The 27,967-nt window shown below is 39.8% G+C and overlaps 1 protein-coding gene across 2 annotated transcripts; it reads left to right on the top strand.

Moving 5' to 3' along the window:
• The first annotated feature begins 1,103 nt into the window (after positions 1 to 1,103).
• Positions 1,104 to 3,643, top strand: LOC131235168 (transcription factor bHLH35-like). 2 transcript variants are annotated; one of them, XM_058232311.1, is made up of 4 exons: positions 1,105 to 1,776; positions 2,425 to 2,622; positions 3,008 to 3,181; positions 3,503 to 3,643. In XM_058232311.1, the coding sequence occupies exons 1-4, from the start codon at positions 1,174 to 1,176 to the stop codon at positions 3,608 to 3,610; spliced, it is 1,083 nt and encodes a 360-aa protein (XP_058088294.1). In that variant the 5' UTR covers positions 1,105 to 1,173; the 3' UTR covers positions 3,611 to 3,643. The 2 variants fall into 2 exon arrangements, with proteins under 2 accessions (XP_058088303.1, XP_058088294.1); XM_058232320.1 differs by lacking the exon at positions 2,425 to 2,622 and having other exon boundaries at positions 1,104 to 1,776.
• The last annotated feature ends 24,324 nt before the right edge of the window (positions 3,644 to 27,967 follow it).

The raw sequence follows: 27,967 nt of genomic DNA, 5'->3' as shown, positions 1-27,967 counted from the left end.
CTAACAAAAGTAGATTAATGAAACCTACTTAATTTAATAAGATAATTTAAAGGGAAAAAAAAACATTTTAAAAGGGTACGAATGTTTAAAAGATTAAGTATTATTTTATAAGATTCTCAAAAAGGAACGAAGTCATGTTTTCAAAATGACTTTTATAACTGCCATCATTTTAAAATGGAGTGACTCATCCTCATCACATGTGGCATTAATGTATGACGAAGTAGATCCATTCAAAATTTGAAACACATTGTGGATGTAACACATCCCTAATATTTTATTGATCAAGCAATCCCAACCATCCAATTGAATGGCTACGAAATAGATGATTAAAGGTTTAAAAAACAAGAATGATCCAAGGGCGACTTAGACAGTTCTTGCTCCGGTCATCTTCGATGAACATGAGATTGTAGAATATTATATGTTAGTGAAACGAGGTGCGGAAGATAGCACTCTCTTTGAGATAGATTTCATCCTTAATTTGACTAATTCAACTGGTAGAGTAGGTTTTTTCACACGCTATTTTTAGGATGCAATGTCCAGCGTATAATTTGTTTACATTTGTAAAAAGAATTCAACCCTAATTTCACCAAACTCATTTTCTTTTATTGCTTAAAAAAGAATTAAAATAAAAAGGGAAAAAAATTACATTCAGATGAGATACTCCAATCATGTAAAATAAATTTATCGTTGTGCCTGAAAATTCAGATACAGTTAAAACGAGCCCATTAACACTCAAGAAAAGTAAATCAAGTCCACTAGCGAAATAAATACTACATAAGATACTCCAATCACGAACAGTGAGCCCAACCCAATGGACGGTCAGGGTTGATTGATTGAATTGTGCACGTAGACATTGGAGCACTAGATCCTATACTGCCACAGGAGCAGTGATTTATTTATAGTAGAAATAATATGCAAGATAAAAAGAAACAAATGTGGCACTATGTGATATAGCCACGTGCAGAGAGAACGAATCGGTGGGGCGGAGAAACGTAGACGAATTGCCCCGTCTTCCCTTTAAATGTGGGTTACAAAAGCTTAGGAGAGGGTAGAGAAAAGAACAAGCGTCCGAAGGGAGTTGAGAAGCGTTACTGATCGTTTGTAGTTTGGAGGGAGAAGTAGTGATTTGTGAGAGCCTTTTGGGTAGGTGAAGGTGTCTTTGTAGTTGAAGGAATGGAGGACTTGGAAGGTTTCCTGATGGAGGAGGGGCCAGACATTTGGTCAGGTTGTCCTGAGTTAGATAACTCTTTCAGCTCTTCTTTGGATGCTTGGTGGAATGGCCATATCTCGGACTTAGATGGCAATGATTTAGATCTCTTCTCTCTCTTGGAGAAAGGTGACTCGGCCCACCACCAGCATTCCTCTATCGGTTCTACGTACCAAAATGAAGAACAACGGCAACAGCAACAACGAGAACAAGAATCAGAACAGCAGCAGCAGCAGCAGCAACGAGAACAAGAAGCAGAACAACAACAAGAAGTTAATGGGTTCCTTGAATCAGATGACTTTGATTCGGAACTCTTCTCCCTCTTAGAAGAAGACGGATCGACCCTCCGACCATCATCGTCAGTTGGCTCTATAAACCAGATGGAACAACTACAACAACTACAACAACAGTCAAATGATGAGGAGGAAGCGGAAGAGGAAGAATCGGATAGTGATGATAAGAAGGCCAATGCACCTAACAGTAAGAACTTGGTATCAGAGCGAAATAGGAGAAAACGGTTAAACCAGCAACTATTCAGCTTGAGATCTCTTGTACCAAACATCACAAAGGTAACCATTTATATTTATGTTTATAAATCATCTTATTGGCGCATTCCATTGCACAGTACATCTCAACACATCATTATGCCGTGAGAAAAATATCTAATTGCACCAAGAGATGTAATAGCCATAAAATTATCATATGTGATTGAGAAATTGTAGAGAAATTCACAATTGGAGGGGAATGATTCTGTCGTTCAGCTGGAAAATGGCTGGGAAATGACCGACCTGGGTGGGAAGATTAATCAATTGGAGGGGCTGTTGTGCTGCTTGGTGTGTTTTTTTCTGGGTTTCTTGGCTCTCAGACTGAGTGGGCTATGCTTCCAATCCCAGTATGCGGGGGAGCAGGGGTTTACTCTTTCGTCAGTAGGAGTGGCCGGCTCGAGGGCCACAGGATGTTTTTTTTTTTTTTTTTTCGCTTTTTTAAGATATATGATGGATGAGGCCCGATTTTGTGCAGCCAATCTGAATCTCTCTTTTGTACATCCCCTGTTCATATATTCAAAATCATAGGGGCATGGCCATCTTTTCTGGAAAAAAAATAAAAAAATAAAAAAATAAAAATTGACTGTAACGTTAAAAAATGTATGCTTTTCCTACAAATAATGAATGATATATACTATATATGATTCTAACTGCTATTGATTGTGGTTAAAGATGGACAAGAGATCTATTCTCGTCGATGCTCTCGCTTACCTACAAAGCATTCTGCAACAAATTGAGAGGGAGAAGGAGAATACCAACATCATGGCGGACTCTTCCTGCAACGACAACTACCTTGTTGTGCAGGAAGAAATCCCACCAATGCAACCTCAAGAATTATTTCCATGCGATTCTCCTCCAGCTATATCACAGGTTTTGGTTTAAGGTTTTTATGTTTTTCTTCTTCTTTTTCCATCTCTAACTCGATCAGGTGTGCATTGATAGGATGGTATTAACCATATTACCCAAGAGACCTGGTGAACGCGTCCATCAATGCAGACCAACGAACCGATGGGCCACCTTGCTGATGTGCTAATAGTAAAGAACTGCATATATTGCATGTTTCTCCCTTCGATCTATAGGCTTACTGGTTTGGGCTGGTTTGGGGCTATTTCTCATCCAAGAGGTGGTCCACTAATCAATGGGTTGAAGGGTTGATAATCACTTAGTAAATGGTACCCGACCCAAATTGCATCTTGTGATTATTCTCTTGTTAGTCGTGAAGGTCTGTAAGTATATGGATATTTGGTTTTTCTAGATTGAAGTGGAGATGTTTGATGAAGAGAGGTTTGTGCTAAAGATCGGCTGCAATAGAGCAATGGGTGCACTGAGTCAAGTGCAGCGGGTGATAGAATCGCTGGGCTTAGAGATCACATGCAATTCTGTCAACCAGATCAACCGTGATCACGTGATCACCACCGCTTTCCTTCGTGTAAGTTGTCCATGACATACACAAACCTCACATGTGTAAATGAAGAACCTTTGTGCGGGATTATGGAGCCGTACATTGGCTGATGTGATCGTCAAGTGAATCATAAATGTAATAATAAAAAAAAAAAAAAAACACTATTTAGAGAAATGGACAAATTGTCCAATTTCTACGTACATATATGCCCACCTGACAATTATTTCAGCCTAATAGCAAGATAAAAACGTTCACCGTTTCCACATGTGAGGTGGGTCAGAATTTCTCCATTTATATCCTTGATGTCAGTGAGGGTGTTTTGTCTGTATATATGTTGGGACATCACAGGTAAAGAAGAAGGGTGTTGTCACGGAAGAAAAGCTCAAGAATCGTGCGAAAACAATGGCATTGAAATTGGGACTTCTTCTCCCAAATCCCCCAATTCATTATATATAAACCATGGCAATGGAATTGCTTCTCCTCCTCCTCTTCCTCCTTCCTGTTGTGGGTAGATTGTAGATTGTGAGCAATGGGGATCGAGCAATTCTAACCGTCCAATCAGGCTTCCATCAGAAGGGCGATTGGATAAAAGGTGCTTCCCATCTAATGGATGATTGAAAACAAAATGGTCATCAGCTAAAGCTCAGCAAGAGAAATCTGATGGACAAGATAATCACATTAACAAGATTTTAGGTCTATGATCCATCCACACAGGGCACTTGTTTCTGCGGACTGGATTAGTATCTACATATGCCAGGCGTATCATGGATGAACTACCACGATTACAGAACTGCAGCGGTTGCACATTTTTTACCAGTACTGGGACCGAAATAATCATATTTATTAGAGAACTGTTTCACAATTTCAAAATATTATTATTGCCCGACAATAACATGACCTTAAAAACAGAAAATGATTTAAATGCCTATATTGTTGTGGTCGGTGCTCTCACTGTGGTCAAAGTGCCTTTAATTTGTCCAGCTGACTCGAATAAGTCCGCCTAACCTTCCTCTAATAGTTCTGGTCGACTGAAGTTGGACTCAACGGTCGACTGAGAATCCCGAATATGTTTTTGGTCAACCAAATGTTAGATAAGGTTGACCAAACCGAATGCGTAAGTTATATGTAAGTGTGTATTTTGTTTCTAATTTTGTACGGGATTCTATATAAACCTTTGTTATACAGAATGACGGTTAATCCGTATATTGTGAGGAGAGCCTAGTTAAAGTTTTCTTTCGTGTAAGTTGTTCTATTTCTTATAACTTTTTTTTTTTTAAAAAAAAAAATATTATAGTCGATTGCCTGTCGCTTAGTGTCGTAGTTTTTTCCTACAAGTGTTTTTGAACTTAATATCTGTGTTTCTCGGTGATTTCTCGATTTTCACTTATTTATTCATGTGTTTGATTTATTATAAGGTTGCTTCTATGCCGAAGATATGTAACGGCTGCACATAACAAGTGGTATCAAAGTGTATGCTTTAAGTTGGGGTTTTAAATTGAATCCGAGACATAGGTTTGAAAGATCGAATGTGAAGTTCGATACAAAGAAGTTTACATACAAAAATAACTTTTATTCTTTTACGATGAGCCAGTAGTTTATTATAAGTGAGTTCGATTATTGTATCTATTTCAAGCAACATATTGTATGTTGATGGTATGCTTATCATCAGTCATAGCATATTTAAGATTAACATATTGAAAGCTTAATTATTCGGGACATTTGGTTCATCCATTATGTAAGCATACATTAGATGCATATCAACCATCATATGGAGCCCACCTTTAATGTGGACCGTCCATTGTGTGAGCCAAACCTTCAAAGTAGGTCGTCCATTATACAAGGTTCATCTTGGTTGTGGACCACTCATTATTAAGGGGCCCACTATAGGTCAATGCTAATTGTACTTTATGTGGGGCTTCCCAATGTCCACTATCCATCATCCATCACGTGGAGTTCACATTTGATATGTCTATAGTGTGGGTGTCACGCCCCGAAATTTGGTACTTAGGTTGATAAAAGCTGAATCTGAATCACAGATCCGTGAGGTAAATTTAATCAAAATAGGATAACTTACCGGATGGGTGATTAGAACATGACCAAAAATAAAAAATAAAAAATACAAGCTCAATAAAATAATAATAATAATAATAATAACACAAATATCTTTAATCTAGGCTCATAATCTCCTTATCAAAACGATCTATTATAGTCAACAAGACAAATTAAAGAAATAATACATAATAAAAATACAAGGTAAAGAGAGGAATCTATAAGGTCGTCAATGGATCGAGCTGGCCTAATGAGTTTCTTATTTGGCTTGCCTCAGGCCAAACTTGGGCTGAAGTTTCAGGCAGAGGGTTGGGTTCGGACTTAAAACTCCAGCCCATTTCTTAAGCGGGCCAAGCTTGGACTTGGCCAATTAAAAGCCTGTTAGCCCAGCGTGGCCCCATATAATTTTTCAAGATTTTTTAATTGTAAACAATTTTATTTATTTTTTCCATTTCTCTCGCCTCCATGATTCCCATCTCTCTCTCACACGTGTGTTGTATGCGATAACAAGCAAGATTTCTATTAGTAGAGTCAAGCACAAATATTACAAAAGCAAATGATATTTTATGTTTGATATTCGGCAGGGATTCTAGATGGAGTGCTTAATATTGTGACAGGTTTTGGTCCCACAGCTGGTGTTGCCATTAGCTCTCACATGGACATAGACAATAGGGATGCACGTGGAACTAGTAGAACCGAACCAGAACTGACCAAACCGCATGGTTAGGTCCGAATCTGAAGTGCACCGGTTCCGGTTTTGGTTTTGAAAATCAAAGAACCAATTAGTTTGGTTCGATTCTCGTTTGGGGTTATGAAGATTCAAATCGAACCATAGAACCAAACCGTAGAACCGAACTTGGAAACAAACTTGGAACTGAACCTAAAATCAGACCATCCCAAGCAATAAATATATATATTTTTTTTTAAAAAAAAAAACATAATTTCTTGAATCTCTTTACGCCGCCCTTGTTGCCTCTATTCCATTCTTATATCTCTCTCTCTCTCTCTTTCTCTCAATACATTTTAGTTGTCTATTTGACTCATGATTTATAGTTTACAGTGAGCCTTTTGATTGTTTGATTGTTTCAGTAAATGTATTTTTGCACACCTTACACAATATCTAGACCATTCATCAAATGGATCACAACACGAATAGATATGGGCTAAATTTAAAGAAATAAATAAATAAATAAATAACATACAATTGGGCTAGATTATAAAAAGCCCAAACTGTAGAACCCACCATTTTAATCATCAATCTAATTTATTAATTAACGTTGGAGTAGAGAGCCACCATTTTCAGACCACTGTTAACTCTTGGTGAACATTTTCCTCATTAATTTAATGATGATAAAAATGCCTGCGAAATAGTAGAGATTTTATATCTACTTTATTGTTGGTGCTGTGCCCTAAAATAAGCTAGTAAAATAGATCACGACATGGATATACAACACATACATGGAGGACTACTCAATAGTTAGGGTCACAACCATTGACTGGATTTGGAGTTGTAACTAATCCACATTTGGTATATGTAACCTTTAGGCGAGTTTGTTTTGTATAAGAGCACATTAAATTGAGAGTCAGACGCATGTAAAAGGGAGACCTAAATGTAATTGCAATTATTGCATTTTTTACATTATAAAATCTCAATCCATACAATTTTACATGGCTTAAACGAATAAATGGTCAAATCTAACAAATATTATTAGATAAATTATTAGACAAATAAAGTAAATTGTAATTATTACTGTTTTTCTTTTGTTTATTGAGGTAATTAGAAAAAGAAACACCCCCATAAGTTAAGAGTGTGATATTAAATAACTCTACATACACGGTTCAATGAATTCGTAATGGAACACAAGATTAATAAGTTGGGGAAGAATCATTTATGCATTTTGGCCAAGTTATAAACTTGGAAAAAGCATTCACTAGTGTACACAAACTCCAATCCAGTGCATCGCAGTGTTTATTTCATCACGTCATATCTAGAGACTCAGATGATCTAATGTAATAGGCCATAAATTTTCCAAAACTACCCCGGCTTCCCGTGTGCTTGTGATCACACTCTTGGTGCGTGCACTCTAGCTTTCTGCACGTGCATGATCGATCCCCATGTACGTGTGCCCCGATGCGCCCACGCATATGCATTCGTACCCCCCATATGTGTGTAATCAACCCTTCCTACATGTGTGATCGTACCCTTGCACTTACATGACCTTGCACACGTGCAAACCCGCATGAGCTAGTGCACATCCGTTCGTGCTTGTGAGGAGCACTAAAAGAGAAGACAATCGACTTCACCACCCCCACCATGATGGGTCTTGACTTAGTCAAGCCCATGTAACTAAGGCCCGTGGTCTATTTCTCATACCATGCATGCATTACCTCTCTCTTACCTCACTTCCCACCACCCTTACATCACACCTACTCTCTCTCTCTCTCTCTCTCTCTCTCTCTCTCTCTCTCTCCACCTCTCACACATGCATTATGCAAGCTAGCCACCTCAACACTCACCTCACTCTTCACCAATGCATGCACCCAACCACCTAACCTAAGTTAGGTTAGCTAACTCACTCCCTAACCCTATTTAGTTATCTACACGTATTAGGTTAGCAACAAATGAGAAATAAATAAAGAAAGGAAGAGAGAGAGAGAGAGAGAGAGAGAGAGAGAGAGAGAGGAAAAAGAAAGAAAAGATAGAAGAGAAAGGAGAGGAGAGAAAAGAAACAGAGAAAACATGAGAAGAAGAGAGGAAAAAGAAGAGAAGAAAGGAGAACCTTGACCTAAACCCCGAGCCATTACACACACCCCTGCGCACCTTGAACCTCAACCTGCTGCATACATGCCGCACACCTGAACCACTCCAAACTGTGGGGCCCACTAGAAGGTCACATAAACCTAGATGAAGGGAAAATACAAAGATCAGCTTGACCCGAAACATCTTTGGGCCCCATGCAGGAAACAACGGGGACAGTGGCACCCACCATTGAAACCTTTCTAAGGACCATTGTGATGTATGTGTTATAAATCCACGCAGTCAATCCATTTTCCCTTATCAGTATAGGGTATTAGCCCATAGATGGGGCCGATTTTAGGTTCAAGTTAACCCCACCACCTTGGGTAATGGTGGTTGAGAGTAGAGCTGGGTATTGAGTCGAGTTAGACTGAGTTAGGGTTGACCTGACTCGATCCGGTTTTGAAATATACCTAACCCGAACTCAACCCGACTCATTACCAAGTCTACCATGCCTGACCCGATCTAAGTTCTGGCCTAGACTAATCTGAACCAAGTCCGACCCAATCACAATGACTTGGAATCCGAAATCTGTCCTCGGCAAGGAAGGGGTGTGGATTCGCTTGTATGGCATACCAGCGCATACCTAGTTTGAGTCAGTTTTCGTTGCTTTGGGGAACACTTTTGGCACGGTGGTGGAGGTCGTCATGTGCTCGATACTTGGTCTAGACCAAGTTGTCGCTAAAGTGAAGGTCATTGTCCAACCGGGAGCGAACACTCAAAAGGTACAGAAGTTGGAGGTGGCAGGGAGAATATTCTTGGTGTGGCCTTTTCTTGAGCTTGTAGAGACGACAAGAAGAGCACAAGAGCAACACACACACACACACACACACACACACACACACACACCCCAAGGGAGAAGGCAGGAAAACCACGAGATAGTGGGTGGAAAAAGCTTTCTACCACCCCACACTTCCCCCATAGCCTACATCTTGACCCTCGGGCCTCTCCTCATCAGAATTCAATATAATCTCTTCAAAACATTTTCCTTATGCCAGATGACCACTCATCAAGTTTAACAGACAACCAATTGCATTTACCAAGTTCTTAAGAAGATCCCTTTGTGATTGTTGCACACAGGATCTCACGAGAAGGACTTTAGAAAATATTCCTAGGAGTTTTTCAAATTCGTCTAAGGGACTCAAAGGGTGTTGCAATGGTGAGATTCGAGGTTCTTCGAATCGGGACTCAAGTGTGTCAAATTGACCATGAATGAACACGGTATCGCTAGGAATGACCATGAAATGCATGGAAATGACGGTGAAGTGAAGTGAATTGACCGCGAAGTGCGTGGAAATGGCCGTGAAGTGAAGTTAATTGACAGTGAAGTGCGTCGAATTGACCGTGAATCAACACGGAATTGCCGGGAATGACCATGAAATGCATGGGAATGGGCGTGAAGTGAAGTGAATTGACCGCGAAAATGGCCATGAAGTGAAGCGAATTGACCGTGAAGCGCGTCAAATTTACCGTGAATGAACACGGAATCACCGGGAATGACCGTGAAATGGATGGAAATTGCAGTGAAGTGAAGTGAATTGACTGCGAAGTGCATGGAAATGGCCGTGAAGTGAAGTGAATTGACCGTGAAGTGCATCAAATTGACCGTGAAATGCATGGAAATGACGGTGAAGTGAAGTGAATTGACTGCGAAGTGCGTCAAAATGGTCGTGAAGTGAAGTGAATTGACCGTAAAGTGCGTCGAATTGACCGTGAATCAACACAGAATCGCCGGGAATGACCATGAAATGCATGTAAATGACGGTGAAGTGAAGTGAATTGACCGCGAAGTGCGTGGAAATGGCCGTGAAGTGAAGTGAATTGACCGTGAAGTGCGTCGAATTGACCGTGAATCAACACGGAATTGCCGGGAATGACCGTGAAATGCATGAAAATCGGCATGAAGTGAAGTGAATTGACCGCGAAGTGCATGGAAATGGCCGTGAAGTGAAGTGAATTGACCGTGAAGTGCGTTGAATTGACTGTGAATGAACACGGAATCGCCAGGAATGACTGTGAAATGCATGGAAATGACGGTGAAGTGAAGTGAATTGACCGCGAAGTGCGTGAAAATGGCCGTGAAGTGAAGTAAATTGACCGTGAAGTGTGTCAAATTGACCGTGAATCAACACGGAATCGCCGGGAATGCCATGAAATGCATGGAAATGACGGTGAAGTGAAGTGAATTAACCACGAAGTGCGTGGAAATGGCCGTGAAGTGAAGTGAATTGACCGTGAAGTGCGTTAAATTGAACGTGAATCAACACAGAATCACCAGGAATGACCGTGAAATGCATGAAATTGATGATGAATTGAAGTGAATTGACCGCGAAGTGCGTGAAAATGGCCCTGAAGTGAAGTGAATTGACCGTGAAGTGCGTCGAATTGACCGTGAATCGACACGGAATCGGCGGAAATGACCGTGAAATGCATGGAAATGACGGTGAAGTGAAGTGAATTGACCGTGAAGTGCTTGGAAATGGTCGTGAAGTGAAGTGAATTGACCGTGAAGTGCGTGGAAATGGTCGTGAAGTGAAGTGAATTGACCGTGAAGTAGATTTTTAACCATCAACCGGATGGATTCTTGGAAAATTACTATCTTGGTTGGCTAAATTAGCTTCTCCTACCCCAAAATCATATATGATACATTAAATAACTCATTCTAGTTTAGGAGATACGCTTGTTAAATAAATTGGCAAAGAAATGAATTAAGAGATAGAAAAATGTTTTTATAAACCTAAAACGTGAGGGAGAAAAAGTTCTCCACCCAAAAATATAAAAAAGTAGAACAGCGACTTAGGGTCGACTGGGTCAGTGGGACAGTGAGTCGGGTCGAAGAACCAGTCGACCGGAACAAGGCTAGTTTTTTTTTTTCCTATTGTAATCCTATTGCTGTTTATGGGTCCCATTATGATGTATTTATTATATCTAAACCGTCCATCTATTTTCTGAACTCGTATTAAGGCTTGAGACGAAAAATAAGTTAGATCTAGCTATCAAGTGGACCACACCATAAAAGGCAGTGGAGAATTGAACGTCTACTATTGAAATCCTTTCATGGGTCACAGAAGTTTTGGATCATTATGAATTATTTTTTTTTCCTCTTCATACAAGTATTTGTGACCTTATGAATAGATTGGATGGAAAATATATGTTATGGTGGGCCCTACAAAAGTTTTAACGGTGAAAATCAATTTTCCCTCCGCCTGTTGTGGTGTGGTCCAGTTGATCTTGGGTATGATTTTTTTTTTTTTGATAATGCTCCGAAATGATCTCGAAATATGGATGAACGTTGTGGATATAATAAATACATAACTGTGGGGCCCATGCAACGTTGATATCTTTTGAACCGTTCGTACAACTCGGAGTTCGAGGAGCGTAAGCGCTCGTCTTCGAGCACCAGGCGATCCGCCTCAGGAAGGAAAGCAGGTACATTTTCGACCTGAGAAATGGGGCCGTACAGCCGGGGAGTATTCTTGGAAGGTAAAAAGCGAGTGGGCTTGAAAAGGTTGTGGGCCATGTACTGCTCGTACAGTTGGAAATTTCTCTTGAAACTACGCGTAAGATAATTGCCATTTTCAACGTCACGAAATGAATATGATCGCCTTCTATCTGACCAAATCCATGGACGTACGTTATTTTCTGCTTTGCTAGTTCCACGCGCTGGGGCCCAGCCCATACACTCTCAAGTATGGGTCAAAAAATATAGAACAATCGTGCAAGATCTCAGCTATTCATTATGTGGGCTGCATGGTTTAGATCTCCTGCCTTGAAAAAGTCATTTTCAAACCTCACGCTGGTCAAATCATACAAAATACAAATCGACAGCCATAGAGATTGTTTTAACCGTTGATTCTGGCTCCCCAGAGTAATTGAAAGGCGTAATTTTAGGGAACAATTATCTGACCGAAAGCTAAAGTGTGGTATACATGTTCTGTATTGGCACGTGTACCTGCGTGTGGATGCACAAGCTCCCATGAGCGTGGGATTAGGAAACCTCTTACGATCTAATCTGGTTACCAAGAACTCCACGTCGTATATCTGGAGGTGCACATAAGCAACACGGGACGTGGATTAGCTACTGAACCCGACAGTAGCGAGTTGGCTACTGAAGTGACATCACCACGTTTTTGGCCCCACCACAATGTATATGTTGTATCCACACCATCCATTCACTTGGATATATCATTTTAGGTCATGACACAAAGAATGATGTAGATCCAAATCTCAAGCAGAACCCACCACAAGAAAAAACTTCCTAGGGCCCACCATGATGTTTATTTGAGATCCAATCTATTTATAAGTTAACACAGGCATGAATAAGGGAAAACATGAATATCAGCTTGATCGAAAAACTTCTGTGGCCTAAAGAAGTTTTTAATGGTAGGCGTTCAATCTCTACTGTTTTTTTGTGGTGGGGTCCACTTGAACTTTGGATCTGCCTCATTCTTTCCTTAATTACTAAAATGATCTCTCCAAATGGATGGACGGTGTGGATATAAAACATACATGATGGTGGGGCTGCGGATTGCCGAGATCGCTGCTGGTCGGATCTTTGTCGGCTTCACCTTCCAACAAACCACGTCGTTGCAAAAAGCGAGACGAGGAACGAAACATATCTCAATCTTGGCGTACCACATGATAGGAAAGTACTTGTACCTGAACTCCCACGATTGAAAACACAAATATCTAAGCCTCAACCCTAAGAATTGCCTCATCTGTGTCGGCTTCACCTTCCAACTAACCACGTCATTTCAAAAAGCAAGTCAAGAAACGAAGCATTTCCAAATCTCCGTGTACCACATAAACGGAAAGTACTCGTACATGAACTCCCACCATTGAAAACACAAATATCTAACCTCAACTTTGTCAGCTTCACCTTCCAACTAACCACGTCATTTCAAAAAGCGAGTCAAGATACCATGCATATCCAAATCCTTGTGTACCACGTGATAAGAAAGTACTCGCATTTGAACTCCTACCATTGAAAACATAAATATCTGGCCTCAACCCTAAAGGTATGCCTCACTTTTGGAATCATGTCTTAAAATCACTGGGGATTTATACTGTAGAATTACACAAAGATGGATCTATAATAGCAATCCAATAGCACCAAGCAAACACAAGAGAACACATGAATTTAACGTGGAAAATCATTTTCGTAAAAAACCATGGCAAAAAGTAACAAAATTTCACTATAAAATCATAAATTACAAAAAGAGAGGACTTACCCGATTCGAACAACCTCGAATCTCATCATTGCTACACTATTTGATAAATCTAGAACCCTTTTAGAAATCCTTGGAATACCTTTCGAAAGACCTTAGGGGCTTATATTTATAGTTTAGGAAACTTCACTTACACACCTCTCTAAAACCGCCTTAAATTTACACAGTTCGCGCAGAATTCGCGCACCATCTCCGTAACCTTTGACTGGTCGAGCCCGGGCTTCAACTGGTCGAGCTTGTCCTTCGACTGGTTGAAGACCTCGGAATTTTCAGAAACATTGTCGCTGGACTTCGAGTTTAGCGAGCTTCGATCAGTTGAAAGGACTTTTGACTAGTAGAGCTAGTCCCTCGACTAGTCAAGTAACACGGTAAACAAGATTGAAGACATCTGTTGTATAACAATCTCCACCATGTCTTCAATCTTTAACCGTGTAGCTTCTTAACCTCTTCTCTTATCTCTGCATCACATCATAGCTTCTCGTACACACTCCGTCCTTCTTTTTCGTCATTGACAAGCCCAGAGAAGTTATACAGAACTTGAACTTCTCTGTATGAACATTCTAGGTGAGCATGTGTGTCGGATCACAATCCACGTGCCCAACCACCTTTGCTCCTGTCTTCTCAAAAGGAAAGACGTAGTCTTCCATACCATCTCATCGCCACCTAATATTACTTGTAGAGGTATTTGCTCACAACACCAATAACCTGTGAAATAACTGATCTAATACAGATCATAACATGCAATATCATCTGCATTCGAATAAGGCTCATGAGATATATCCTACTTTTTCTCATCTATTTTGAGACATGTCCTGAGAAAAACTTGAGGAGAGACGCGTAAGAAACGCTCTCTGGCTTTATCGGGTCCATCACATCTTTGATTAATACCTACACAAGGTATTCTACCCGAGATAACCAAATTCTACTCCTCTTTCAGTCTCAATGCTGAGAACCATCTTTTCAGCCCCCGATCCTTCATCCTGAATGTCCCACTTAATCGGGTCTTCAGTACATTGATTTCAGACATGCCATAATTGACAATTTACATGTCATCAACATACAATTCTTGACTCACCATGAAGGAATCAAACCATTGTCTAGGCGACAGGTCGTACCATGACCTCCTACAAACTCTTTTTCTCAGCCCTTTTAATTTCGAACCGCTCTAGTTGCTTCATATAGATATGCTTTTTCAATTTTCCTTATAGAAGTGTAGACTCCACATCTATCCTTCTAGCTCGAGATCATATTGTCCAACCAACACCAATTACAGATTTAATAGACACCTGTTATACTGTTGGCGCGAATATTTCTGAGAAGCCGATCCCTTCTTCATCTTTCATCACTTCCTCCATATCCAACATATTACAAACTAATTTATTAAAGTTGCTAATGTGAGCCTCCAGATTTTCATCTTCTGCCATCTTGAAGTTATACCACTACCGTTTCAAGTGTAGGAGACTTTCAAAAGATTTTTTTCACATAGACATCATTTAACTTCGCCTATAACTTAGCCGCAGTTTTCTCCTTCATGACATTGTAGAGAAGCTCATCCGTGAGACATAAACGGATCGATGATAAAGCCTTTTTTTCAAGAGTATTCTAATCATCATCAGTTATAGTAGAATTTTGCTCCTCAAGAGCACCATCTTTGCCTTGCTTGATTAAGAAACTGATCATCTTGATCTTCTATAACTCAAAGTTATTTTTCCCTGAGTACTTCTCAATATCATACCTAGTGCTTATCTGTTGAGGGTCAAATATTACATATTAGACCCCAGTTATGACCTGATTTTACGAACATGATACTGTTTAACGTCCTATTTTAATCGTGTTTATGTTGCAAGGTGAATTTAGGAGCTTGGACTGAAAATAAGTGCTAAAAGTATGGATTTGATGCTCAATAGTCATCAAGGCAAGGGACGGATCTTAGGAGACCGAGATCGAAGAATTTACATGCTAAAGATCCGAGAAAATCAAGTGATTGGATCCAAAAGGGTTTGAAAGTCATCTTGAATGCAAGATCATAGGGTTCCCACCATCCGTTTGGCTCGTAACTTTATATTTGGCCCAAGGACTCTAAATTAACCGTATATATCGAATTTCAGACATTGGATCATTATGAAAGTAGCCCAACGGACAGATCAACCTATAAAACTCTGATCTGGGGCCCACCTGATATCTGGATATGCTTCAATTTGGGTCTCAGCCCCTTAAATGAGGTGGAAAAATGGATGGACGAAGTGGATTTCTCATAAAAATTACAGTGGACCCCACTTACGAAGGTGCGTGTGCACAATGTGCACGCCCCGGCCGTGCACCGAAACTCACAAGGTCGGTCAGCACACACTGACCGACTCTTCTCTTCAAAAATCAAGAAACCGCTAGTGGGCGGACGCTGTCCGTCCGAGCAATCGTTGTGGCCCACCGTGCTCATCCCAAGGGATGATCTGGACCGTCCATTCTCCCCGAGGGGTGACCACGACCCTAGTCAAGTTTCCTTTTAGCCCCATGCACACGTACACACATGGATCGCTGAAAAACACAAGATGAACAGCGAAGTGATTTGATACAATGGACCGCACCAAAACTCGACCAAAACCACTCTTTTCCGACTGGTTTTTCTCTAGAAATCTAATGAGTGGTGTGGATTTCACCAAAAACAACACTGTGGGGCCCACCGAGCATCTCAACGCAGGTCCTTTCGCACCATATGCACGTCCGATTTTTCTAGACATTGCGGGGCATTGTGGGCCACAATCATTGATCGGTTGGATGATTTGAAACGTCCAAAAAATCGTGCAGGGTGTCTTTGCCCCAGCCATGGAGACAAAAAGAGATTCTTGGATGTCTTTTGTCCGAAACAAGCTTCCACACGCAAGTGAGTTGCGTTTGCACGTTGCAAAAGTCTTGCGCATGTTGCTGCATAAGAGAACACCAACCTTCTCAACCCTCCACCGCCCCTAGTAGTCTATAAAAGAGAGAGAGGAAGAGAGAGAAGAGGATCATCTATTCTTAGAGATGTGTGGGTGGTTGTGGACGTGAACGAGAAGAAAGAGACAGAGAAAGCTTGGGATGACCAGATTTTCTCTCTTTTCCTCTTTATTTTGTTATGTTTTCTGAGACTTTAGCATGATCATGTCATGCTAAACTTCTTAGCTAGGGCTAAGAGGTGAAGCTTATAGCTTGATGAGGTAGTTTCTACGCTTTGATTCATGTTTTATGAACTCTCTTTGATTATAATTTGATTATATGGAATATTCATAGATTTTAATGGTTTGTTGTGACTTAAATTACAATGAATCTACAATAACTTTGAGTATTTTATATGCTTGTATATAAGTTATGGTCGAAGGAACCCTGTTGTTCACCATCGTCTCATGGACATGGTTGGATGATGGAATCCTTCCCTACGTTCATAACTCTCTCATATTAGATCTGGATTGGTTATCTGTCTCATGGGCATGGTTTTGTGATGGAATCAAGTCTAATTCTCAAACTTGTCATCTCTTGAAAACTGGATCAAAGGAAGTTCAGATTTGGTTTTTAAGGTTATATCTTCTAACTAGATGAAGATGAGACTTTAAATCTAGTTGTGTTCTTGAATCTGTTGAGGGTCAAATATTGCATATCAGGCCCCAGTTATTGCCTAAATTTACGAATATGGTACTGTTTAATGGCCTGATTTAATCATGTTTGTGCTGTAAGGTGTATTTACGAGCTTGGACTAAAACAGGGTGCTAAAAGTACGGATTTAACGCTCTGAAGTCACTAAAGCAAGGAACGGACCCCAGGAGACTAAGATTGATAGATTTACACACTAGAAATCAGAGAAAATCGAGAAACTGAAGCTCAAATGGCCTGAAAGATGTCCAGAATGCAAGATCACAGGGTTTCCGCCATCTGTTCATCTCAAAACTTCATACATGGCTTGAAGACCATAAATGAACCGTACATCGCGAGTAGACCCCACATATAAGGTGGGAGTGCATCACGAGTTTCAACCCCTTAAATTAGAGGGGAAACATGATGGATGGTGTGGATTTCTCACGAACATCGCGAGTAGACCTCACATATGGATACCGACAAGTTGAATATCTAGACTCACTACTGAAGTGACGTCACCAAGTTATGTGGGCCCCATCATGATGTATGTTTTGCATCCACGCAGTCCATCCATTTGGAAATATAATTTTAGGTAAATATCCAAAGAATGAGTCAAATCCAAAGCTCCAGTAGACCTCACCACAGAAAATAGTGGAGAGAGTGATGCCCACCATTAAAAACTTAAATAGGCCACAAAAGTTTTTTATCAAGCTGATATTTGTTTTTTTCCCTTCTTTCATGTCTGTGTTAACTTGTGAACTACTTGGATTTCAAATAAAAATCACGGTAAGCCTTAAGAAGGTTTCAACGGTAGGCATAAATCTCCCCATTGTTTGTTGTGGTGGGGTCAACTACATATTTGGATCTGCCTCATTATTTATCTCATGCCCTAAAATTAAATCTCCAAATAAGTGTAGATAAGGCACATACATCATAATGAAGCCCATATACATCATAATGGGCCCACAAAACTTGGTGACGTCACTTCGGTAGCGAATCTCACTATTTAACGTGTCAGTAGGTAATCCGCATCCCACCGTTTTGCGAGGTCATTCAAGTACATGTGACTAAAATTGAAGTTTACAAAATACTTAAGTGTGCCCTACAAGAGGAAACAGTAGGCATTCAGTGAGCGCTGTTGAAGCATTTTTATGGCTATAAAAGTTTTGTATCAAGCTATATTTTAGGTGTTTTCACTTCATCCAATTGGAAATGGCCTTATAAACAGTTTGGATAGCATATAAACATCAAGGTGGGCCTTATTTGAAAGTTTTATTGCTACTGGTACTCAACCCTACATGACACATAATGACAATCTCCCCGCTAAAAAGAAATGAGGGCATTATGAATAATGATATTTTAGTTGTTGTATTTGATGTCTTAAATCTAGACAGATACAGAGTCTGTCGATGCCATCGACTGACTGTTCGATGTCACCTTCGATGACATCGAACAGTGTTCGATTTATTGAGTATTATTCAGATTTTCTCTGTTAGCTGCTGGATATATTGGTGCCATTTTTCGATGGCATCGAAGATATGTTCGATGCCATCGAAGTTGGGTTGAGTAATCGAGGATTTTCGCAAAATCCATGTTTAGTCGTTGGACACTTTTGTTATTCTTCGTCGATATTGAAGGTAGTTCGATGTCTATTCCGCTTTATTTGTTTCTAAAGCTATAAATAGGGTTGCATACGGAACTAGGAGGTATTCCAAGTTATTCTAAGAGGTTCTAAGTGTTTCTAAAAAGGTTCCAGAGTTTCAAGGGGTGGAAAAATTCGAGGTTTGAGGATCGCTCAAGCCGGGTAAATCATCTATCTTTGTAATTTGTGCTTTTATACTGGAATTTTCTGTCACTTTGTATCGCGATTTTTTTCCACAAGGGTTTTCCACGTTAAATCTTTGTGTTATCTTTTGTATGCTTGGCGCCATTGGATTGCTATCGTAGACCCATATCTGTGTGATTCCGCAGACCAAATTCCAACGTTAGTTTTCTATTAAGTATTTTAGTTTATTTAAATTAAATATAATGATTTTAATTTTATTTAATAAAAAATAATTTCTTTATAATATAAAACATTTCCAAATAGGAGATATGGGCAAATGTGTCAAATTAACATATTTCAGACATTTAAGATGTTTGTTAACAAACAAATTATTTAAAATTTAATACTTAATTTTTAGACTTCAGCCATAATTATTGGACAAGTTTTTTGACTTCAGATTTCGGATACGGCCTTTAAACTTTATATTTAACAAACAGGCCCTTAGTGCGAACGGCTTAATCCGCGTCCTGACCTTTTGCCCATGAAGTTATTTCCGGGTTGGAGAAAATGACACCGTCCCTGTACATACATCATCTATAATCTTATGCCCCCAAAGTCATTCCGGCACGTCGGAGAAAGTGACACTGTCCATTCTAATGATCAGGTTCCGCGTCAAACGCGGCTAATCGTAACTATGTACATACCTCGTCTATAATCTTATGCCCCCGAAGTCATTTCGGCACGTTGGAGAAAGTGACACTGTCCATCCTAATGAGCAGGTTCCGCGTCAAACGCGGCTAATCATAACCATCGAATACATGTTTGTGTATGGCTAGATTGTGACGGAAGCATCGGATTGGGTTGTGACCCCAACATGTGAGACGCCCATTTCCAGCTAGAGCCTTTAGAAGGAAGTTTCTGGGGGGCCACCACGATGTTTGTGTGAAATACGCCCGGTCCATTCATTTTAAAACATGCTGTACTAGAAAATTTTAATGGTGGGTGTTCGATCACCACTATTTCTTACGGGGTGCTCCACTTTAGCTTTTGTTCTACTCAATGTTTAGGCTCATGCCCTTAAATGATCCGGAAAAGATGGACAACGTGGATAAAAGCACATACTTCATGGTGGGCCCCATAGCACCGGTCGTCACCCAATTCGCTTCCCATCGAACGGTGATGCCCAATAATGTAAGCCATTGACCATTGGCTACTTCTGAAGGCCATCGATCAAACAAGCTGATCCACGCTGTTCACATTGAGGCCATCAACGTCAGCACATGCAAATTGACAGTCCGGCCGATATCATTTGGCAGTAGTGTATCCTTGTGGGGCCATCATGGATGGACCAAAAGAAAAGCATGATAAAATGAAGTTTTCTTGCTGCGGATTAATTAATTATGACTGTCCATTTAAAAGTTTTAACCACACCATCCAGACAAAATTTACTTATATGTAGCAAAATCTGTGGGACCCACTATGACGTATGTATTTTATCTATCTGGTCCATTCACTTTGCCAAATCATTTCTGGACATAAGCCAAAAAAATAAAAATAAAAAATGGGACAGATCCAAAGCTAAAGTGTACCTATCAAAGGAAGCAGTGGAGATTGTTACACCAATTGTTGAAACCTTATTAGGGGTACCATGATATTTATTTGCCATCTAACTGGTTCATAAAGTCAAACCTGTTGAGATCACGCAGAAAAGTACAAAAGGAAAGAACAAATATCAGCTTAAAAACTTCGAGGCCCTGGGAAGTTTTCACCCGCAAACGTAAACGTTCAATCCTTGCTATATCTTTGGTGCGGTCCAATTGAGCTTTGGATCTGCTTATTTTTTTGACTTGTCTTAAAATTATTAGAAAAATGAATCAACGGCTAGGATAAAACATATATCATGGTCGACCACATACACGTATACACACTACATGCGGTGTTCTATTCTACACCACGCAATCCTAATCCAACACACAACATGCGGTGTTCTATTCTACACCACGCGATCCGAGTCCGAGAGTGTCCGTCCAAAAGTGAAACTTTGGCGCTTGTTTCATGGGTTTTTTTATTTATTATTATTTTTTTTATAGAATTAGATTGTAGTACCTTTTATTTAAAATATTTTCATTGAACTACTCGTTAAGTAAGTAAATTTCATCCATCAACCCCCTACAGTAATTAGATTAACTGCTTACTTTTGTGAAAATGACAAAATGCTCTTCCAATAAGGATGCACTTTCAACAAGCAATGTTCACAAATCAAGGCTTAGAGCCCTTTAATTGATCTTTCTGTGAACCTCTTTTATTTTTTCTTTTTTCTTTTTTTGAGAAATTTAGCTTATGTGCACTGATTTTCACAAATTAATTAGTCTGTCCTGATTTGAGTGGATATATGACACACGCGGCTTTCCTGCAAAAGCCTTTCCCAAAAAAGTTAGGGGATGTTGGATGGGACCCACCTAGATGTTTTTGAGAAATCCAGGCCGTTCATCCGCTTTGAACGCTCATTTTAGGATATGCGAATAAACATTATGTGTATTCAAAACTTCAGTTGGTCACACGAGAGGAAACAGTGGGGATTTAGTGTGAATCGTTGAAACATTTTTGGGCATAAAAATTTCCTGTTAGGAATTATTTTTTTTTGATATTTTCACTTCATCCCAGTGGTAATGACCTTATAAACGGTTTGGATGGTATATAAACATCAAGTGGATCCAGAAAGGTTTCAACGGTAGAAATTTCTTTCCCAAAATTTCCCTCTCGTGTGACCTACTTGACTCTTGGATCCACCTCGTTTTTTGTGGTATTTCCTAAAATGAGCACTCAAAATGGATGGACGGTGTGAATTTCTCATAAACATCTCTGTGGGCCCCACCCAGCGTCCTTGTGCAGGAACTTCCTGTGAAAGGCATATCACCTTACTCACATGTGCCCATGCTCTCTCCGAGTCACATGAACCTCGTGGGAAACGGATTGGCTACTCCCCCTGCCACCAGCCCCGTGGCTGATGGGCGGTGCTCTGTGGGCCCCACCATAATGTATGTGATTCATCCATTCTGTTCATCCATTTTTACAGATCATTTTAGGCCCTTATCCAAAAATAAGAGGAATATAAATCTCAGGTTGACCGCACCACAGGAAAACAATAGTGATTGGATATCCACCATTAAAATCCTCCTAACTCCTACTGTACTATTTAGGTCATACATACCCAGATGAAGGGGAAAAACAAAGATCAGCTTGATCCAAAACTTTTATGGCCCCTACAAAGTTTTTAATGATCGACATTCATTCAGCACTGTTTCCTGTAATGTGGTCCAACTGAGATCGTGATATATCTCATTTTTTGTCTCATTATATAAAATGATCTAGAAAAATAGATGGACAGCATGGATGAAACACATACATCATGTTTGGGCCCACAGAGCATGTGAGGGGAGTAGCCAAATCCGTTTCCTACCCGTGTAGATACAGGTGGAGCACGTACTGATAATTGAATGCCAAGCTGACGGGCCTTTTATGAGATCTGCAACCTCCATTGAGTAGGCATTTGTCTTGGGAGCAAGAAATTCACACATCACTGTTAACCACCCCCTCTCTCGGGAATCCATACCTACACCTCAGCGTTTAAATGAGGTATCTTTGGCTCCGTCTACCACTTGAGCTATGGATCTGGGTGGTAATAATTGAAAATAATTGGAAATAACTAAGGTACCCCACTTGAGCACATCGGACACGGATTTCCTCCTTAGAGAGGCGACCCACCTTTATGTTTGTGATAAATCCACACTCTTCGTCCATTTTTTGAGCTAATTTTATGACGCGATGAGAAATATGAATTGTACCCGTGAGGATTGAACATCCAAAGTTAAAACATTCGTGGGGCTACAGAAGTTTTGAATCTGGCTAATATTTCATCCCACTTTATGAGCGGTTTGGATGGCATGCAAACATCACTGTCAACCCTAGGGAGGTTTCAATGGTAAGAATTTTCCTACACAACTTTTCCTTTAGTGCGGCCCACTTAAGTGTTGGATCCTGTTAAATTTTGGTCTAAAGTCTTAGGGTGGGCATACAAAACGGATGGACGGGGTGGATTTGTCACGGTGGATTTATTATTATTTTTTTGTTAGCTTGTCAGGACACCTCACTGTCAGCGCAGGAACTTCGTGACAAAGTCTTCGGCAGGAAATCCGCGTCCGCTCATGCGAAAGTCAGGAAATCCGCGTCGGCTATGAATGGGGGTTATGTCATCTCCATTCCCACGTTGAACAGGAAACGGATTGGCTACTCCCCCTGACACGGGCCCCGTGGCTGATGGTCCGTGCTCTGTGGGCCCCATTATGATGTATATATTTCATCCATTCCTCTCATCCATTTTTAAAAATCATTTGAGACTCTATCCCAAAAATGAGAGTGATATAAATACTAGGTGGATCACACCACAGGAAAACAATAGTGATTGGATATCTATCGTTTAAATCCTCTTAAGGCCCACTGTACTGTTTATTTGATATCCAATCATGGCGTGGCTAACAGCCATTGGATGGTGGCAAGGGGGAGTAGCCAATCCGTTTCCCGTTGAACATTCCTCGTTTAGTGCTTGGTTGGCAGCAGCTACACCGTACCTGACAAACCGTCCAGGACCACGTGCCTGAAACCTTTAAATTCACACGTGAGATTTTTAATAGCTTCGTATTTTATAGTGATTTCGTACCGATAAGGCAAATATGAACGTAGACACCAAATCAGCCCTATTCAAAATTAATGGTGTGGGTTCCATATCGACTGTTTTGTACGGCGTTGCATAACAGAGTTTTAGATCTTTGTAATTTCTGATTTGGAAGGTGAACAAGAGACTGCTTACCTGATGAACGGATTAGAACTCATACGTATTGTAGCAACATGGCAGTAGTTATACTGTGTATGTTAACCAAGTCACTTCCAACTCTCCTCACTCGCCCATGATACTTTCGGTTCGAGCCAGATCCATTTTAACCATTCTTATGTTTGGCGTAAAATACAAATTAATTTTGAAGCCTAACATAATGTCTTTGTGACATCCAATCTATCCATCATTTGCACACCCTTATATTCTTATCCAATCTATCCATCATTTGCACACCCTTATATGCTTATCCAATCTACCCATCATTTGCAAACCCTATATTCTTCTTGATTCCCAAAAATCATACCGATCGAAAAAACTCATGTGGGCCACATCAGGGAGTTATGTTCTGATGGAAATGCACACCATTGAAAAGTTTCTAGATTGTCTGTGGAACTATCCATGTTTTGTATATGACATATAACTCATTCAGAAGATGCATCTATTTAGGATGAATAACAACCAGAAAGGAAATCAAGATTTTCAAAACTCAGGCGGGCCACGAATCTTGGTCTTAAAGGTTGAAGGTTTTATGCATATGGTGTGGCACACCTATGTTTTGGATCGACGCCTACACGATGGATAGATTATATGTCATGAAATCATCATAAAAGCCTCCCACATACATTCCTGCATTAAACCTAAGGTAGAAACGTTTGTACGGGATACTGCCTTAAATTGTTTGCTCCCAAATCCGTAACCCACAACTGATGTAGAGCGGGTCAAGGACACTTTCATATCCAAGATAGGAGGTGGAGGTGATCTGGACCGTCAAAACCTTACAATAGGCGTATTTCACAAACTGAAATGAGTTGCTCAATGTATTAAATATGATTTTTCAATAGGAGAAGCAATTTTAACCAAACAACCCACATAGTCAGGTTGTCCATGCCGTATTTTCGAGATTCCATCTATTGATGGTTGAAAATCCATTTTATTTCTATTTTTACTATTTATAGTAAATTTTAATTTGATTATAACTCTTCTTCGTTTGAGCTTTAGGAGTTATAGTGCTTAGAAAAATTAGAAGAATAATGTACTTAAGCCAAATATGGCACTTGCTATAAATAGTAAACTTATTATTTATAGTAAGTTACAAATTGAAGGGAGTTTGAGTTGGAGTTTGATTATAAAACTTCTTCCTCGGTATCACTATAAAGGGTTGTAAATTCATTTTTATCATTAATCAAATTTCGAATTTATAGAATTTATTTCAACAGACAACTATTGCCTACAAATAGGAATACCTAGCTGTTCACTCCCCAAGTATAGGGTTGTGATGTAGTAATAAACTCGGTGAGACCAAGGTCGAATCCCAAGGGACTGAAACTTGTACGTAATCTGAAACTAAGTAGAACTAGAATTAACACTAAGATGAAATCTAAATCGAGTGTAAATTGAGAAATAATGATGAAATAATTATCTAAAACTTTAAGGAATTCAGAGAAAGGAAACTAGGGATTCAGATGATCCACTTGTAGAAATCAGGAAGTTCTTATGTCTGTTTCAAGTATTCAACTGGACTTAGAGTTCTATCTTCATGCAATTAAAGGGTGTAACCATCAAACTGAACTTCCTTTGATATAGTTTTCAAGAGATAAAAGGTATATGAATTAGAATGGATTTCATCACAAAACCATGCCCATGAGACAAAGCAAACAATGGAATTAAACTAATTACCAACCACTCAAGAATGTATGAAGGTTAGGAAGGGTACCGTCATTCGATCATGCCGAGGAGACGATGGTGAACAACAGGGCTCCCTGACGTCATAAACATAAAAAGGAAAGAAACATGCTCAAAGCTATCGCAGACCCATTGTAATTTTAGTCACAACAGCCCATAAAAAAACTAAAAACATTCCCTTAATTAAACCAAAATCAACATCACTTCAGTCTAAACAAAAGGCACAAGCAACAAGTCTCCCATCACGCTACAAGCTTCATCTCTTAGCCCTAGCTAAGAGGTTTAGCCAGACATGATGAGGCTATAATCTCCGAAAAAATTCATAAAAGAAAAGACTATAGAAGAAGAAGGGAAATTAGAACCCGTCTATGCCCTGTCTCTCGTCTTGCTTCATGTCCCAGCTAAGATCCTCTCTCGATTGGATCGCCTCTCTCTCTCTCTCTCTCTCTCTCTCTCTCTCTCTCTCTCTCTCTCTCTCTCCTTCTTATAGGCAGGGAAGCAGTGGAGCTATATATGTCCGAGTGGGGAGTCAGTGGAGTCTTTCGCAGCAACAGATTCACGTCCGCACTTTCCCCTGTTTTGATGCTATGTAAAGACCTGAACGGACGATCTGCTTCATTCAGTCTTCATAGCTCTGATCGGCCACACCACGAGAGTAATTTGAATAGTTCATATGGACAGACCGATCCTTGTAATGACTATAAAAAATGGTCTGGAACTTTGGTCGTGCGCACAACAGGGCCTGCGTAAATCAACTTACGCTGATGTATTGGTGGGACCCACTTAGGCTGACTTTTGGGAAATTCACTCCGTCCACCAGATTCCTCTCATAATTTCGATCGGAATTGTTTATTTTTTCCTTCTTTTGATGAAGTCCATAGGATCTTTTTCTCTGTCATTCATCTTACGTTTGGACGGATGAGATCCGTTATATGTTATCTTTCGAAATACTTCCACATAGAACTGAGTGATATGGGCCACGTGAGTCACATGGACGATCAGGATCAGTTTTCCAGGCCAAGATGGAGGCCCACAGAGATCATCCACAGGCTCTGTTTGAGCGTTCGCAATGCGGGAGTCCGGATTTCCAAATCCGGATGGGTTTGTGCGGGTCAGTGCCCGCTAACCGTCTGACTCGATTCAATGCACCAGGAGATTAGGTGCGCTGGATGTGCACTCACCCCAAGGTGGGTCCCATCATGATGTTAGTGAGAAATCCGCTTCGTTCATCTGTTTTATAATCCCATTTAACAGGTTGAGACCGAAATTGAAGCATGTCCAAATATCATGTGGGCTCCAGATGAGTGATTTATGAGCTGATTTGTCTATTGGGACACTTTCACAGGGATCCAATGGCTAAAAATTGACTTATACGGTTAATTTATGGTCCTCAAGACACGTATGAAGTTTCGAGCCGAACTGATGGTGGAAACCCTTTGATCTAGCATTCTGGCTGACTTTTAGGCCACTTGAGCTCAATTTCTCTAATTTCTCAGATCACTAGCATGTAAATCCGTCGATCTTGGTCCCCTGGGGTCCGTCCCTTGCCTTGGTGACATCAGAGCGTTAAATCCACACTCTTAACATTTTTTTCAGTCACATGCTCGTAAATTCACCCTGCAGCACAAACACGATTTAAATAGGCCTTTAAACATTTTCATGGTAGTAAATCCATATAATAACTAGGGTCTAATATGCAATATTTGACCCTCAACACTAGCAACAAAAGGCTCTATGGCCAACCAGTACATGTATCATATACAAACTAAAAGGTAACCATTCATGTAGTAGGTTTAACATTGATTGATTGGCTTATAAAAGGGGGGGAAAACAAAGAAAAGCAAATAATTACGTTATTTGGGTGATCTTGACAATTTAACTTGTCAATATAAATGGATAGTAAAAGAAAAAAAAAAAAACGAATCAAATCAAATGGCTCATGTGGTTAACCTTTTTGCAAGTGGTTAGATATCCCAATCAAGCAATGGTTACTAAATTGCCAATTAATTATCATCTTTCAACAAACATTTGGATCATCAAGCATGTGAGTGGGAAAGAGAAGGGTGTCATCTCCCACTTAATCTAACTAGCATTGGAAAAATCTAACAAAAGTAGATTAATGAAACTTACTTAATTTAACAAGATAATTTAAAGAAAAAACATGTTAAAAGGTTACGAATGTTTATATTCCCTAATTAAAGATTATGGATTATTTTAGAAGATGCTCCAGAAGGAAGGAAGTCATGTGATCAAAATGAGTTTTAAAACTACCATCGTTTTAAAATGGTGGTGGCTAATCCTCATCACATGTGGTCTTAATGTATGACAATCCAGTAGATCCATTCAAAATTTGAGACACATTGGTAATGTAGCACATCTCTGAAATTGAATTGATCATGCAATCCCAACCATCCAATCAGCGGCTATGAAAATAGATGATTAAAGGTTTTTAAAAAATGATCCAAGGGCGACTTAAATGGTTTTGGCTCTGGTCATCTTCAATATAATTTTTTAAGTAATGCTTTGTCCCAACAATGTCATCTCTATTGATAAAAACATTCTGTTGTAACATATGCACAGAAGATAAAGCGGAATCAATAAATAAATAATTGAAACTCTACACCTGTTTAGATGAATTAGAGATTGTGGAATATTATATGTTAGTGGAATGAGGAGCGGAAGATGGCACTCTCTTGGAGATAGTTTTTGCCCCTTTTTTAATTTGACTATTTCCGCAAGCTTTCAAAACGGTATCTTCAGGATATAAGGCTGAGTGTATAGTTTATTTATATGT

Source organism: Magnolia sinica, chromosome 2 (assembly GCF_029962835.1).
Source record: "Magnolia sinica isolate HGM2019 chromosome 2, MsV1, whole genome shotgun sequence".
Classification (NCBI taxonomy): Eukaryota; Viridiplantae; Streptophyta; class Magnoliopsida; order Magnoliales; family Magnoliaceae; genus Magnolia; species Magnolia sinica.
This window is presented reverse-complemented; position numbering and strand designations above follow the sequence as displayed.

Coding starts and splice junctions, on each gene's coding strand:
- LOC131235168 (XM_058232311.1), top strand. CDS start 1,174: ATGGAGGACTTGGAAGGTTTCCTGATGGAGGAGGGGCCAGACATTTGG. Junction 2,623..3,007: donor CTCCTCCAGCTATATCACAG/GTTTTGGTTTAA, acceptor TGGTTTTTCTAG/ATTGAAGTGGAGATGTTTGA. Junction 3,182..3,502: donor TCACCACCGCTTTCCTTCGT/GTAAGTTGTCCA, acceptor GGGACATCACAG/GTAAAGAAGAAGGGTGTTGT.